General features: G+C 37.8%; 1 protein-coding gene across 1 annotated transcript; it reads right to left on the bottom strand.

Annotated features, from left to right (window-relative positions):
• Positions 1 to 5158: 5158 nt before the first annotated feature.
• Positions 5159 to 5911, bottom strand: LOC122027611 (protein METHYLENE BLUE SENSITIVITY 1-like). Its single transcript, XM_042586604.1, has one exon. The coding sequence runs from the start codon at positions 5769 to 5771 to the stop codon at positions 5457 to 5459; it is 315 nt and encodes a 104-aa protein (XP_042442538.1). The 5' UTR covers positions 5772 to 5911; the 3' UTR covers positions 5159 to 5456.
• Positions 5912 to 15018: the final 9107 nt, after the last annotated feature.

Raw genomic sequence — 15018 nt, 5'->3', positions numbered from 1 at the left:
ATTAGATCACTGTACTAGGAAATTAGTTTTATTTGTCTATACTTTATCCTAAGATCAATGGACAGTTTGAGATAAACCATGTCATCTTTTTTTCATAAGATAAGATTTTGTTGGCCCGAGGGAATGGTTCAGTGATAGAACGTTTTTTTTAATTTTTAGATATTTAGAGATTGAATCTCAACTTCAATAAATTAACAAATGAATTTTTTTTAATAGATAATTGACATAAGAACGTTGAGCTAATGAACCATCCGCTATAAGTACTTCTCGATTTATCCTAATAGTCGATGAAAATTTTCATGAGATTGAATTAATCATCCCAAAATTAATCGATATAAGAGGAATAGCTAGTGTCAACTAAAAAAAAAAATTTTATTACCTTCCGAACCATAATACGGGTGCTATCTCAGTTCCTAGATCTCTAAGAATCGAGTCCCAGACTCGATAAATTAATGAATAAATTTTCTTTAATAAACGATTAACCTAAGAACATTGGACTGATAAGTCACCCATTGCGAGTGCTTCTCAATTTATTCTGATAGTCGATGGAAAACTTCCGTGGGACCGAACCGGTCAGGTCACCCTAGGATTAATTGATGTAAGCTGGATACTTAGTGCTAATTAAAAAAATATTTTATTGTCCTCAAAGAAATGATGCAGCGATAGAACACTTTCATAGTTTTTTAGGCATTTAAAATCGAGTCTTAGCTTCAGCGAATTAACGGATGAATTTCGCTTAATACACAATTGACCTAAGAATGTAGGACAGATAGGTCACTCGCTACAATTGCTGTTTGATTTATTTTAGTGGCCGATAGAAAATTTCTATAAGACCAAACTCATAATCCTCAAAATTAGTCAATGAAAATTGGATACCCAGTGTCAACTATAAAAAAAAATTATTTCCTCCAAAGATACAGTACAACAGTTAAACTCTCCAAACAGTAAGTTTTGAATTTTAACTATGACCCGATATAAGAATTAGGATAAATCTAAAAACACTAATCACTTGAATGAGCTTGTGATCACCTGATCGGTAAAAAATTTTTATGGGACTAAATTAAATTAATTGATTTGAAATATTAAATAGCTGAATTAAATTTAAAAAATAAGATTTGGGTTACAATTTGTTATTATTTTATTTTTCAACGGGTAGAAAGGAAAGAAGGTCTAAGAGTTTAAATAATTCTAAAGTTTTTGAAAGTGTGAATTATATAATATAGGATAATTTACCAAATAGTCTACTAATTAAGTCCACAACTATTGACAACCCACAATAAATATCTTTATCTCTCTATATGATAAGGTTTTAGGTTTGCTTCCTTTCCTGGCCCTGTTCAATTGGTAAGTGCGTGAGGTAATAACGGCAGTGGTCGATAGATTAAAATTCTCTTGTCATCACCTATGTGAACTTTCACCCATACCCTTATCAATTTAGGTTTCTATTAAACTCTTTATCAATAGCATGGGATGAGTCACTAATGTGACAATACCATATTTTCTAGGTTTGCTTCCTCCTCTCCGTCTCTCTCCACCCTTTTTAATAAACTCATGCCGATTGACTTAGAGTTGCTCTCTATAAATATTTTTTGATTTACTTTGATGACTAATAAAAAATTTTCACAGAATCAGATCTATCACCTCAAAATTAATCTGTATAAACTGAATATCTAATAGTAACTAATAAAAAAATCGCGTCCCTTGCAATTGAGTTTATACTTGAATGATAAATTTATATCACAGGTGCAAGATTTGAATCTCCTAAGATTCATTCTCTTATGGAATAAATTTCTCTCGTGTAAGAGGTCGCTCAATATCATAATTTACCTATCTTTCAGAAGGTCTTGAGGCAAACAATGGAGGAATACCTAAGGTGAGCATTATCACCTTTTGTATCACTTAATAAAAATGTTGTCTTGCTTGCAAACAGAACACCCCCTTCAACGTTGAAATAACCTTACACGAACGACGAAGACCATGAAAATTGAATGACAACGTATTACCATGAGCATGTCTAGGTGTACCTAATGTGCATAGGGGGAGGACCACTCACGGATGAAGTATAAACACTTGGATTAACAAACAAACAAAAACTCAGGTTATGGTATAATGGTAAGAGATGAGATGAGCTCCTTATACAACAATGGTTTAAATTTCACCAAGGAACATTACACTGAAAGAGTTTGAAAAAACTTATGACACAAGACCATCCGCTATGACCATATGCATTTCCTAATTTATCCCGATAACTAAAGGAAAACTTCCATAGGACATAGTCAGTTATCTTCAAGATTAGTAGATTTTAAAAATTGAATAGCTAAATTACTAAAAAAACAAATAAAAAAGTAAAATTGTTGCCTAGCCACACGCTTCCACAACGCAAAGGGCAAGGCATAAACGACACAAACAAAAGCATCCCGTCAATTCCCAACTAGGGCATTTGCCCTGCATGATTAATTTTCAAAAAAATCTAGCTGCAAGTGTCAAATCCCTTATCGCTTTGTTAATTTACCTTGATAGCCGATCAAAAACTTTTATGAAATTAGACATTAATTTAATTTGTTTGAAAATCTAGATGCCTGAAAAAAAACTATTACCTTATCCCCAAGGCACAACGCGATAGTTAAAGATAGGATGGACTTTCATGCAACAAAAATCTGAAACTCACTTATAGCACCTCATATGTCCAAATATTCGAATCACTCGTGATACTAAATCATCTGTCAGAACCCATCTATGCTTCCAAATCTATCTTACCGATCAATAATAAACTTTCATGAGACCAAATTGACCACCTCTAAAATTACTAAAATTAATCAGTTCTAAAAACGGTCTTAATGTATCTTTTAAAAAAATAGAACTATTTGGGTAAAATAACTGTAGGGGCTAAAAATTATTTTAAATTTATTCTTAACGCTTTTTAATTTTCACATTTTTACATCGGTCGACCATCATGACCATACTAACTGATTCAATAGCCCCGCACCCAACCCCACCCAGGCACCCACCCACCCTATCTACTCAGGCCAGCATTTCCAAATCAATTGGCTTACATAAGGGGAAAATTGAAGGACATAAAGTAGTTTATTAGCAGAGCCTTGTGGAGGAGTAATAAATACTTTATAAAAAGAAAAATGACTTGTTTTTTTTTCAAGGAATTTATTTTCTCAAATAAATGTCTACAAAAACTTCAGTTGACTTAAAAAGGTTTTTCTGTTGGCCATAATTTTGTATTGCATTAAATAGTTTTAAAAAATTCATGAAACATTAAACGAAATCTTAATTAAAAAGTGGTGCAAAATGAAATAATGTAGCTCTGGCATCACTAATTAACCAAGAATTCAGACAAAGAAATAACCTATTTATTGTTTCTCCAGAACAAACGAGGATCTAAGTTCAGGACACTCCTTCACAGTCATATGCCAATTTCACTTATCAGTTATACAATTTCATGATGGTCTTCCTACAAAACATTCTGGTATGCATCCATTTGTATCATAATCAATCCCTCGACTAAAGGGTATCATTTGACAGCATTAGTATATAGACTAAAAACACAGGCTATACTTAATCCTCCACTTCAGATCTCACATTGTCCATCAATTCTTGTTGCTACAGAAAGCATTTGCATCAATAACTCCTCTAAAGACTTCATAACAATCCAGCACAGCAAGCGAAGATTCCAAATGCACTAGTAAGAGTACTTGAAAGAATTCATAATTTCATTAGCTACTATTTGTGCACTAAGGGATAACATACTTATGGCGAATAAATTGGCACAGCCAAGTTTCTTTGGCATCTAGAACGAAGCATCAGAGCAGCACAAACAGACGCAAGGTTACATAAAGACCTTAAAAAGGGTTGCCAACAATATCTAAACAAGAGAAATCATGGGAAGGTTTTTTATCCATCACTTAAATTGATAATTAAAATAGCCAATTAATGACTCTATTAGATACCTGTATGATTAACAAATTTCAGTCCTGATATGTGAACAGGAGTAGCAATTTGCTGTAACCAATGAAAGCACAAAACCAGAGGAACTTTAAAATTCTTCACATTTATATCTTCTTATGTAATTCAATTTCAAAGCTTTGGCCTCTATTACTCAAACACTTTTGGTTATACCTGCAATAATGTTGACACAATCCTAGTAAGCTATGAAATGTCGAACACTTAGATGCCCTAGACCTTGTGTTGTCACATTTGATAATGAAATGTGTTTGACATCTAGATTCTAGATCCCATGTAGCATACTCGTAAATCTAAGTAAATGGGCATTCACTCCTTCAAACACATACTTTTTTCCTCTCCTTTAACAGCTCGAATCAAAGCTGCTACATGGTTGGTTAAGGCAAAAATAATAACTTAGACAATCATAAATAACCTCCCTTGTGAAATAAGACTTAGTGGTTGTTGTTGTAGACAATCATAAATAAGAAAATTAATATTAGTTTTGCATAGGAATAAATCAATAATACAATAATTGCCTGAAGAATAACAAAAGGAATGTCACCATCTATAAATGGTTTCAAAATCTCAGTCAGTAAGTAGTACAGAGAAGCAAGACAATCAGTTGTAGATTTCTAATTTTTTTTATCAAAAAAAAGATGCAAATTTTTTATTAGTCTCACAAACATTGTACTCCAAAAACCTCGGCGGAAGACATGATCTGGAAATCACGATTTTCAATCATATATGTCGCCATGATGTTTCCTTCCTTTTCCATTATCAATCATGGCATTACAAGCTAATCCACATAGATTAGCAGAAAGGCTAGGATAGTAATTCATTGCACTCCGAGTATCTTTTTCACTCTAGAATTACAACCCCTAGAATCCTAATCTCTCACAGGACAAAATGTGTTGTCTGAAACTCTTGAAGCATTTCATTGCTTTGTCGAAAAGCTGCTCTGGCATTTTCTTTGCACTACCCAATTTAATTTACTAATATTAGCTGATACTTCAATTAAGTGAGGGTAAAGAAGAAAAAACCTATCAAGCATCAATAAAACTCAGATGCAACACAAAGGAGAAAGATGAGAACTACAACTTTCGGTAGTGATCACCCTTTTAACGAAACATGTCAAAACAGGAAAACTACAAGTAACCAAGAAGAAAAAAAAATCGAAGATATGCAGATCTAGAAGAGGCGAATATGATATAAAAGTAGTCATATGCATTAATAGAGTTAACCATCCGACTGTTGTCACACCTTATTCACACGTCCATATTCCCTAACCTCTCTTCACGGACACATAACACGCGGCCGACCATAGTACATAAAGGGTCAAGAGATGATTCGTGGCCAAAAGCAAACATTTCAGGGGTATGGAAGAAGTAGATAGACAATAACGATGGCGGTTTCGAGACAACTAGTAGCAGCGCGGAAGGGCAAATAGCGGAACAAACTTAGTAGTAAGATTACCGACGATAACAACTGCCACAGGGGGAAGGCTACTTCTTGAGGCTGCCGCGGACACCAGGACGGGGCTTAGATGTATCACCAACATAGCTCGAGTGGAGGTTGATGAGCTTGGACTCGTCGAAGGGGATCTTGGGATGGCGGGCGTCGTGGTGGATCTGCATGGACTTGAGGTCGGGGGCGGTGGTCTTGCAGAGAGGGCATTCCAGCTTCGCGTGACCGCCCTTCTCCTGGCCAGAGCGATCTGACAGCCCCGCCTTGCCGCCGCCCCTGTTAGTCGTCGCGGCGTCGATCTTCGAGGCGATCTCCTTCGCTGTGTGCTTCTTCGGCTTCGCCTTACCCGTCATGATTGATCCGATCGCCTCCCCGGTGCCTTGCCCCTTCCTCCGAGTGTCGATGCAAGCGACAAAGCCGCAACCTTAACCCTAATCCAGATCCTTATCCCGGCTCAATTGACGGAATCGCTGTCCCCTTTGATCAATTGGATTTTGGGAAATAAATCAATCCTTGCGACTTAAGTTACAAACCAAAATCGTGACCCTAATCGTGGAATTAAGGATCTTGTAATCTCAACATTACAAAATTATATATAGACTTTTATTTTATATATGTTTTTTGGAACTAGGATAATAAACATGAGTAAGGGGACGTTTGGTTTAGAAGAATAGAAATGGGGAATGAGAATAGAAATCATTGATTGTCATTGTTAATGTTTGGATTATAGGAATATGAATACAAATAAGGGAATGAATCCTTGAAATTGGATAATAACTCATTCCCTTGTACCTTCCATTCAATGAGTCATTACCCTATTTTCATCAATCAAAATATTTCCTTATTCCAAAAATACCCTTGACCTAAAACTAAAATTTTCTCCCTTAATATCAAATATCAAAATATATTTATTTATTTATTTTCATATCACTTCTCTCTCCTTGTTCTCTCTCATCATTTTATCACACACTTTCTCTCTCCTATCACACTCTCTTTCCTTTTTTCTCATTATTCTTTCTCTCTCGTCATACTTTCTCTCTCCTCAATCTCTTCCATCGCACTCTCTTCCTTTTTTTTTTTTTCTCATCATACTTTCTCTCTCCTCAATCTCTCTCATCACACTTCCTTTTATCTTTTTTTCTCACTACACTTTCGCTCTCATCATACTTTCTCTCTCCTCAATCTCTCTTATCACACTCACTCCTTTTTTTCCTCAACACACTTTCTCTCTCATCATACTTTCTCCCTCATCATACTTTCTCTCTCCCAAATCTCTCCCATCACACTCAATGTTCTCTTTTTTTCATCATACTTTCTCTCTCATCATACTTTATCTCTCATCATACTTTCTCTCTTCTCAATCTCTCTCATCACACTCTCTCTCCTCATTTTTTCATTACATTTTCTCTCTCTTCATCCTCTTACATCATATTTTCTCTCTCATCATGCTCTCTCCTATCACACTCTCTTTTCTCATTTTCTCTCATCACACTTTCTCTCTCTTCATTCTTTCTCATCACACTTTCTCTCTCTTCATTCTTTCTCATCACACTTTCTCTCTCATCATTCTCTTTCATCATATTTTTCTCTCACATTCATCTTTCTCTCACATCTAATTTTTTCTCTTATTTTTCTTTCAGGGTAAAAAAGGAAATTTTGATTTATTCCGATAGAAAATATGCAACTAACCAAACATTGTTTTTAAGAGTGATATCCATGCTCATACCCATTCCCATTCCACAATACAATGATTCCCATTCCGATTCCTATTCATAGGAAAGAACCAAACGCCCCTAAGTATAATTGATGCATATTATATGATACGAAAAATATCGAACCCGTAAGATCTGAGAGTCAATTATTTTTTGGAGGTGAAAGTCAAAAATCTAGTCGGATTAACATGATTAGGATTAATCAATCATATTATCTCAATTTCGAAGGGCTAGATTCCCTATGAATTAGTACCCTTTCAGTTTAGAGAGATATTGTCGGTCAAATTCTTCCAACTTCAGTGGCTTATCTCCTCCTCGCTCAGTTCACTGCTCAATTAGTCCATATGCACGTAGTTGGTCGGATTATCCCAATCTTAAAGGATTATCTTTAATAACCTTAATTATCCATTTAAGATTATCAACGAAAACCATATTTGATTTAGGTAATCGATGATTCCCAAGTAATGTTTTATGGCCGACACATTAGCAAAAGGGGCCTACAATCCGGAATCAGAAAATCTTAAAAAATTAAAATTTTTCTTGATTCCGGAGTTAACGAATTATTTTTATCAAAAATATCCTTAGATAAAAGAAAAATATGGGAAAAAAAATGTAAAGAAAAAATTAAAACATAAAAAAATAAAAAAAATTAGAAAAAAAATAAAAAAACATTAAAAAAAAATAGGAAAAATAATAATAATAATGTAAAAATAATAAAAAAGCAAAAAAATTTTAAAAATGCCAAAAAACATAAAAACAAATTTTAAAAAAAATAAAAAAACGTAAAAAAATATAAAAATTAAAATATGGAAAAATATAAAAAAACATAAAAAATTTAAAAATATATAAAAAAACATAAAAAATATAAAAATATAAAAAACGTAAACAAATAAAAAAACATAAAAAATGTTAAAAATTAAAAACATAAAAAAATGGGGAAAATTAAAAAGTGTAAAAAAAATGTAAAAAAATAAAAAAAAAACGTAAAAAAATAAAAAAACATAAAAAATAAAAAATCATAAAAAACGTAGAGTTTAATAATAATAATAATAATAATAATAATAATAATATTATTATTATTATTATTATTATTATTATTATTATTATAGTTGGTTTTGTAACTAAGGGCAGTACAGTAAAATATTAAATTAAGTTATTCATTAAAACCTTTAAACAAGTTTATGTTACATTACCTATGTTGAACTAAATAACATTTGGTTATATTTTATTCCCCATAACCAAGGTTATACATGATAACTTGAACCAAACACACCCTAGCTCGCTCCGACTTGGTACCCCATTCTACTAAGCTCAGAAGACCTAAAGTCGATATGAATCGCCCAATCCCAAAGGTTCATACTCCCACTGATTCCGTGATTTGATTGGCCAGCCCTAAAGTCACCTTCCGAGCAGATTCTTTCGACTCTAGGGGCTCGACTCCCCTCATTTCCTTATAGATGAACAGACATACAATCAAACTAGCTCGATCGAGACCAGGGGCTTTGTTCCCTTACATCTTGTACTATGTCATTGAAGCCCCCACTACTGAATGTCTTTCCGCGGGCAAGACCTCTAAAGTCCAATGGGCTCCATGTTTTATGGGCTAATACTATAATAAATATTGTGTGGGGATTGTTAGAAACACGTGAGATGGTATCATTATACAAATATTAGATATGGGTGATGGGATTGGTTGATACAGTAGTATACAACAATTTGACATTTTATTTATTATGGCATGATGTATAACTAATGAAGAGAGATTATATGTATAATAAAAGGAGCACATTGCCGCAGGCATAAGTATGCTTTCGCACACACATTACATTTCCTCTAGTATTCATCTTCTTCATCTACTCCATTAATTTGAGCATCGGAGTGGCTATGCCGGAGCACCCCTTGACTATTCTTTAATGCTCCTTTTTCCCTCTCTATTTCTTGATCCTATCGGTGTCCTTGTTTTGAGGTCTTCTTCCAGTCAACTTAGTAGTCAGCTCAATAGTAGTCCAACTCTCATCAATCCTAAACAGGAACAAATTTAGCATTATTTATGGGAACATACGCTTGATCTAAAATGTGAAGATGGATGAAACCGGATGACCCGCTATCATCACTTTATCACAAGAAGACCTTGACTTGTTGGTAGCTCCCAAAGTGAAAAAGTCATATAGAAACAACAAACAGTAAATCCCTCACTATCGAAAGGACCCGCATCATCAACTGAGGGACTTCAAGCTCCTAATTGGAGATCCAAGCCATTATAGCCGATCAAGTTTCCACACACCCTGATTCGGATACCTGTAGAAGAATATGTGGGATCCAAGCGGTCTCAAGAATCCTTCGACAGAGATACACCCTTGAGACCCTCAGAAGGGCAAAGTGTTGGTTGTTTCTATGCGTGTTTTTCAAATTTTGTTTCGAAAACAAGAAGCGGAAGTGTAATAATTTTATAAATCATTACAACACACATACAAGATTCACATGTTAGACATAATCATAGAAAATAAAAACTCCTTGTTTAGATTATATCTATCGGATGACGTTGCCTAGCAGTGAAGCAGCTGATCGACAACATGTGACTGGAAGGCCAGCTGATGGGTGGCCAGCGGTGGCTGAAGGTGGTGGCACGAGGGGGCGACCTCCTTGGGTGGGCGATGGTAAGAGAGGTAGAGGGAGAAGGGAGAAGGGAGAAGGGAGAGAAGCCTAATCACAATTAGGGTTTTCTTCCAATGAAATCTCTATTTTTTTTCTCTCCTCATGGAGGGGTTTATACACCTCCATCCAGGTTTGAAAAGCAAGTTCAAACTCATACCCAATGTCAACTTAATCCATTAGCAATAAGTTTGGTTCAAGAACTATATATTTTAGTTTAAAACCAATAAATTTTGGTTCATAACTAAACCAAATCAATTTGGTTTATTATTAAACCATAATGAATCTAACTTGCTTATAACAGGCGTGGCCCGCCATCGCTTCTTGCTCGACAAATACTTTTTATATTTGTCTTTTGTCTGGTTTACTAGATTTGATCTCTCTCAATCTGAGAATCCAATTTTTAAACTTATTTTATGTCTTTCAGATATTCTCGTAGTGCATGTGACCCAATATGTTCCCAATTATGTTGGCTATTTATAATTAACCATTAATTATAAATCGATCATGAATACCACCTAGTAGTATATTATGACCCCAATTAATCAAAAAATCACAGTTGATCCCAAAATATTATGAACTTTTCAACAACTACAGTTATCAATGAGTATGTTCGTTTCATTCATCGTATACACATTTGGTTTATACATGGTTTATATCATTATATGTCATTTCTTACTAAACTGATTACGTCACACCTAGCCTAAGTAATAGTTCCTTGTCCCGTGGATTTAAATTACTCAAATATGTGTCCAAGAAGATTATCCACTTGACGTGCAATATTTTGGCTAAAGACTTACGATTAATAATCCTGAGAAGATCTTATAGGGTATATGTCTCCTTATAAAAATAGTAGTGAATCCTCTATAGACTATTTAAATAACTTCGGACATGTCAACTTATACCCAAATATCTCAAACTTACACCTCCTAGCATATGTTTGCTAAAATGTCAAAGTATAAGTTCACATGACCAAGATGACTTGAATACCTCAAGTCTAAGGAAACTTACACTCGATCTGCAATGAGATCTTCATTGACTTATACATTGATCCTATCTGAGTGCTGAGTCGATGGTCACTGGGGACGTGGTGCTCTCGTTGACTCCGCGCAGCCCTGTGAGTGACGTAGACCTTTGGCGAGAACCTGCAAGCACAAAACCGAGCGGGGAAAGGGTTCCCGGTGACGGCCCTCTGACACTCAAGTCAGCCTCCGACAGCAATAAATCGAAGTAGAATGACGAGAACTGTAGCTACAGTGATGAATCACGCATACTTCCGTCGAAGTCTGGGGGTCCTTATATAAGGCTCCCTAAAGGCACGTGCACGCTTACCAAGACGTGCACACTTATTAAAGCATACATGTAATGAGTGTGTCAGAAAAGCAGGTTTGACACCCCTGACGTGACAGTGGAAACTTCCATAGTACGATTCTTTGCCTGACCATGCCGCCAACCATGCCGTTTGTAGGTGACACTTTCCCCGAAGAAGATATTCCCTCTTGCTCTTCTTGTCGTCTGCGAGGCTGAGCGGGGAGTTTGCTCGGTCAAGCCCTCATACTGCTGCTGGAGTGACCGATCCGAGTGGGAGGCCTGCTCGGCCCCTAGTGCTTCATCCTGCTTCCGCCCTGCCGCGCGAAGTCGAGCAATGTCTATCATCCGGCTGAGCGGGGATTCCACTCGACCTCTGAGCGTCGAAAACCCAGCGTTGAGCTGGGCTGTCGCACTGCCGCTCGGGCAGGTACGCCGGTTGCTCGGCCGGGCACTGGATGTTGACCGTGTTGACTCTGATTCCCACGTGTCATTGGCTGCTCTACCATCCGGGTCCCACTTTACCACCGGATCACATGCCTCCCCTTCAAGTCTAGTCGAAGGAGGCTGTAAGTCCGACTGACTGGACAAATTAGTTTAGTGCTTTTCCGGCCGATCGGAAGTGATGCTGAAGCGGCCCTAGTGGGCTTGAGTGATCCGCTTGGCCGTGCCTTCGTTGGCCGCTCGGCCGGGCCTTCGTCGGCCACTCGGCCAAGCTTTCGTTGGCACTCTGTTAACCTTATCGCTCCATGTCTGGGTCTGCCTACAGTCAGAGCTGTTGCCATCGGAGTCTCCTCGGAACTCGTGCAAATCACTGTCATTAAAGCCGTGCCTGCGGCCATACCGAGTAATGGGCTCCATTAAATGCCGCCTCGTAACCTGGCGCCACGTGGCGCCGCCGCCGTCATGCCGCCGTCATCGTACGACGGGGGCGTCTGCCACGATGGGACATGTGGCGATTTGAATTCCATGGCCGGATGCAAGCTTTGATCCCCGTGACCTAGATCGGACGGCTATGACTGGTCAAGCTCAGTCTTTATAAAACCCCGAGGCCTGCCTCTGCTCCATTGCTGCTGCCTTTCGTGCTTTGGCAACTTCCTTCGTGCCTAGTGCTCCGACGACCCTTTCCTTTAGCATTTCGGTGAATCCTCGGCTCACTTCCTCCTCCACATTTTACTTTCTCGTAAGCCCCTCCCTCGCTCTCCTCTACCTTATTGCTTTAGCTTTCCTTCTTGTGTGTTCTTTCTGTTCCTATTGGTCTTTTCCCATTGATCCCACTGGTTAAACCACCGTGCATTTCATTTTCCGGCCATGGACAGTTTCTCTGACCCTTCTCCCGGCCTTTGGTACCACAACATGGAGAGTCAGTTCGACTCGGGTGACGCTGCCAGCCTGATAAGTGCTTTCAATCTTTCCCCTGACCATGAGATAGTTTTAGCCGAGCCGTCCACCCGATCCCACGACCCGCCGGCCGACACTGTCACCTTTTTCCGAGACCAATTCGTAGCGGGCCTTCAATTTCCCATCCACCCGTTCATGATAAAAATCTGCAACTAATTTCGCATTCCGCTCGCCCAACTTGTCCCTAACTCCTTTCGGCTGCTGTGCGTCGTGGTTGTGCTTTTCCGAGTGCACAACATTCCTCTAAAGCCTCAAGTTTTCCATTACTTTTATTATCCGAAGCAGTCCGAGATAAGTACCTTTTTATTTCAGTCTTGGATCGGCCTCGTCTTCTTTGATAGCATGTCATCCTCCAATAAGCATTGGAAGGAATACTTCTTCTTCTTGATCCTTTCCGGACCTAATGGCAGATTGCTCTGCCTTCCCAGCCTGACTTGAAGCGGGATAGGACCGAGCCCACCTACCTCCACGTAGCCAACCTGCTGGCCGGGCTGAAGCTGGATATCCATAAGCTGCTCCATGAAGGAATGATGTATATGTTCGGCTTAAGTCCGACCCGAACGAGGCTTCCGGGCGGCCCTGGTAAGAAATAACTTTCTCCTTTTTTCTTTGGGTCTAACTGATTTCTTCTTTCTTTCTCGCAGCTGCCACTATGATGAAGTCGATGGCGCTCGACATGATAAAACTCAAGGCTGTCGAGATAGAGGCAGCTGCAGTGAAGGAGGCGGAGAAACTCGGCATCGCTCCGGTCGGCTCTCATGAAGGCGAGAACTAAGAGGCGCAGACAACGGGCGATGCGTCTGCCGCTCGGACCGCCACTACCGAGGCGGCGGGAGAGACCGCCCCATTAGGTACTCAACCGCCCATTCAGACCGAGGAGGCTAGGTCTTCTGGTGATGAACTTTCGTTGTCTGGACGCAAATGCCGCCGAACGGGCACACCAACCCGCCGACCACCTCAGCTGTGTGTGTGTCCGAGCAGGCGCACTTTCCCTCTCCGTTGGCTCCTGCGACGGTGGAAGCGCCACTACAAGAAAAAAGCCTAACAACAATGGTTTTTCACCGTTGTCGTAGCCCCTTTCAGACTGTTGTTAAATGCCGTGTTGTTAAAAAGGGTGCCCAAAGACAATAGTTTTTAACCGTTGTCTTTGGAGGCAAAGACAACAGTTTTACAACGGTGAAAAACCGTTATCTTTTCATTCAACGACAACAGTTGTTCACCGTTGTCTTTGAACGTCTACCTTTAATAGAAGAGTCTTCAACAACAGTTTTAAACTATCTATGACAACGGTGAAAAACCGTTGTCTTTTTTAGATAAAACATAAAAAAAAATTAATACACAATTTTCCAATATTATAAATCATTCAAAATACTAAATTTCAAAATAAAATTTAATATATAATTTTCTAACATTCAAAAATAATATCTATAACATTCTGAAGAAATTTCATAAGCAACCAACAAAATGATAACACTATTAAAACAAAGGTTGAACAATATAACACGAGATTTTCTACTTAGATGTCGGTGAAGAGGAGGGACTGCAACTCCTAGTGCTCCTTAATTTGTTAAAGTCTCTCCATTTTTTTTGGCTTGTCAGCATTCTTCCCAGTACTCTTGAGGACACCTATTCAAATAAAGATATATATTACAAATTAGAAATTAAATTGTACGCATGAATCTAATTGCACTGCATAAATGTTACATGACCATAAAAACCAGTTGATCTAGTCATCTAACAGAAGTGCAAAAAGCGTTATCTATGTAACATAAATGGTAACCTCTTGAAACAATATGGTGGCTCTTAAAGTCATGAACACGTTAAGGTTTTCACCAACTATAGTAGGAATGGCTGCAGTAATTACCTGAAACAACATAAATATGTTTTTATTTGATTTTATAGTAGGAAGAAAACATTAAGATTTATACTACTGCTGCAGTAGGAAATCATATTGCTTCTCAGTGTTCAAGCCTATCTATTGCAACCATCAATAAAAACATCAATCAATATAAGGCGCACAAAATTTGATCTCTTGCATCAAGTTGGTAGATTATACCTCAAAGTCTTTATGAATGATTTTGTCCATGTTGCAAAGGGTTAGGATCTTGAATATGGTTCTCCAAGTCTTGCTGCCTTGTGTCATCTCCATCTTCAACTCCAGCAAGGTTTCTGGCTTCATTCTACTGCTGACTCTGATTAAGTTGGACCGAGCGCAAAGTTCTCCTAACCCTCCATCTTAAATACTCAATGAGCAAAAAGTTCATACTGATTGAAATACCAAACCCAGTAAATGAGGAAAGTAAAATGGAGAACACAGTGCTTACTCCATTTTGATATATCTATGCACATTCATTGGAAGAACAATAACAAATGGTACAACAGAACAATATTTTCCACAAATATAAACAATAAATAGGAGGACGTAAAACAATAAGAGAATCACAAAGAAAGTAAGAATATTGGAGAAATTTAAATCATAATTTTGCAGAACTCCCAAGATAAATCAGAAAATGGAGACTGATCATCA

This window comes from Zingiber officinale, chromosome 10A (genome assembly GCF_018446385.1).
Source record: "Zingiber officinale cultivar Zhangliang chromosome 10A, Zo_v1.1, whole genome shotgun sequence".
Lineage (NCBI taxonomy): Eukaryota > Viridiplantae > Streptophyta > Magnoliopsida > Zingiberales > Zingiberaceae > Zingiber > Zingiber officinale.
Note: the sequence above shows the minus strand (reverse complement) of the source record. Positions and strands in the feature narration are given on the sequence as shown.

Coding starts and splice junctions, on each gene's coding strand:
- LOC122027611 (XM_042586604.1), bottom strand. CDS start 5,771: ATGACGGGTAAGGCGAAGCCGAAGAAGCACACAGCGAAGGAGATCGCC.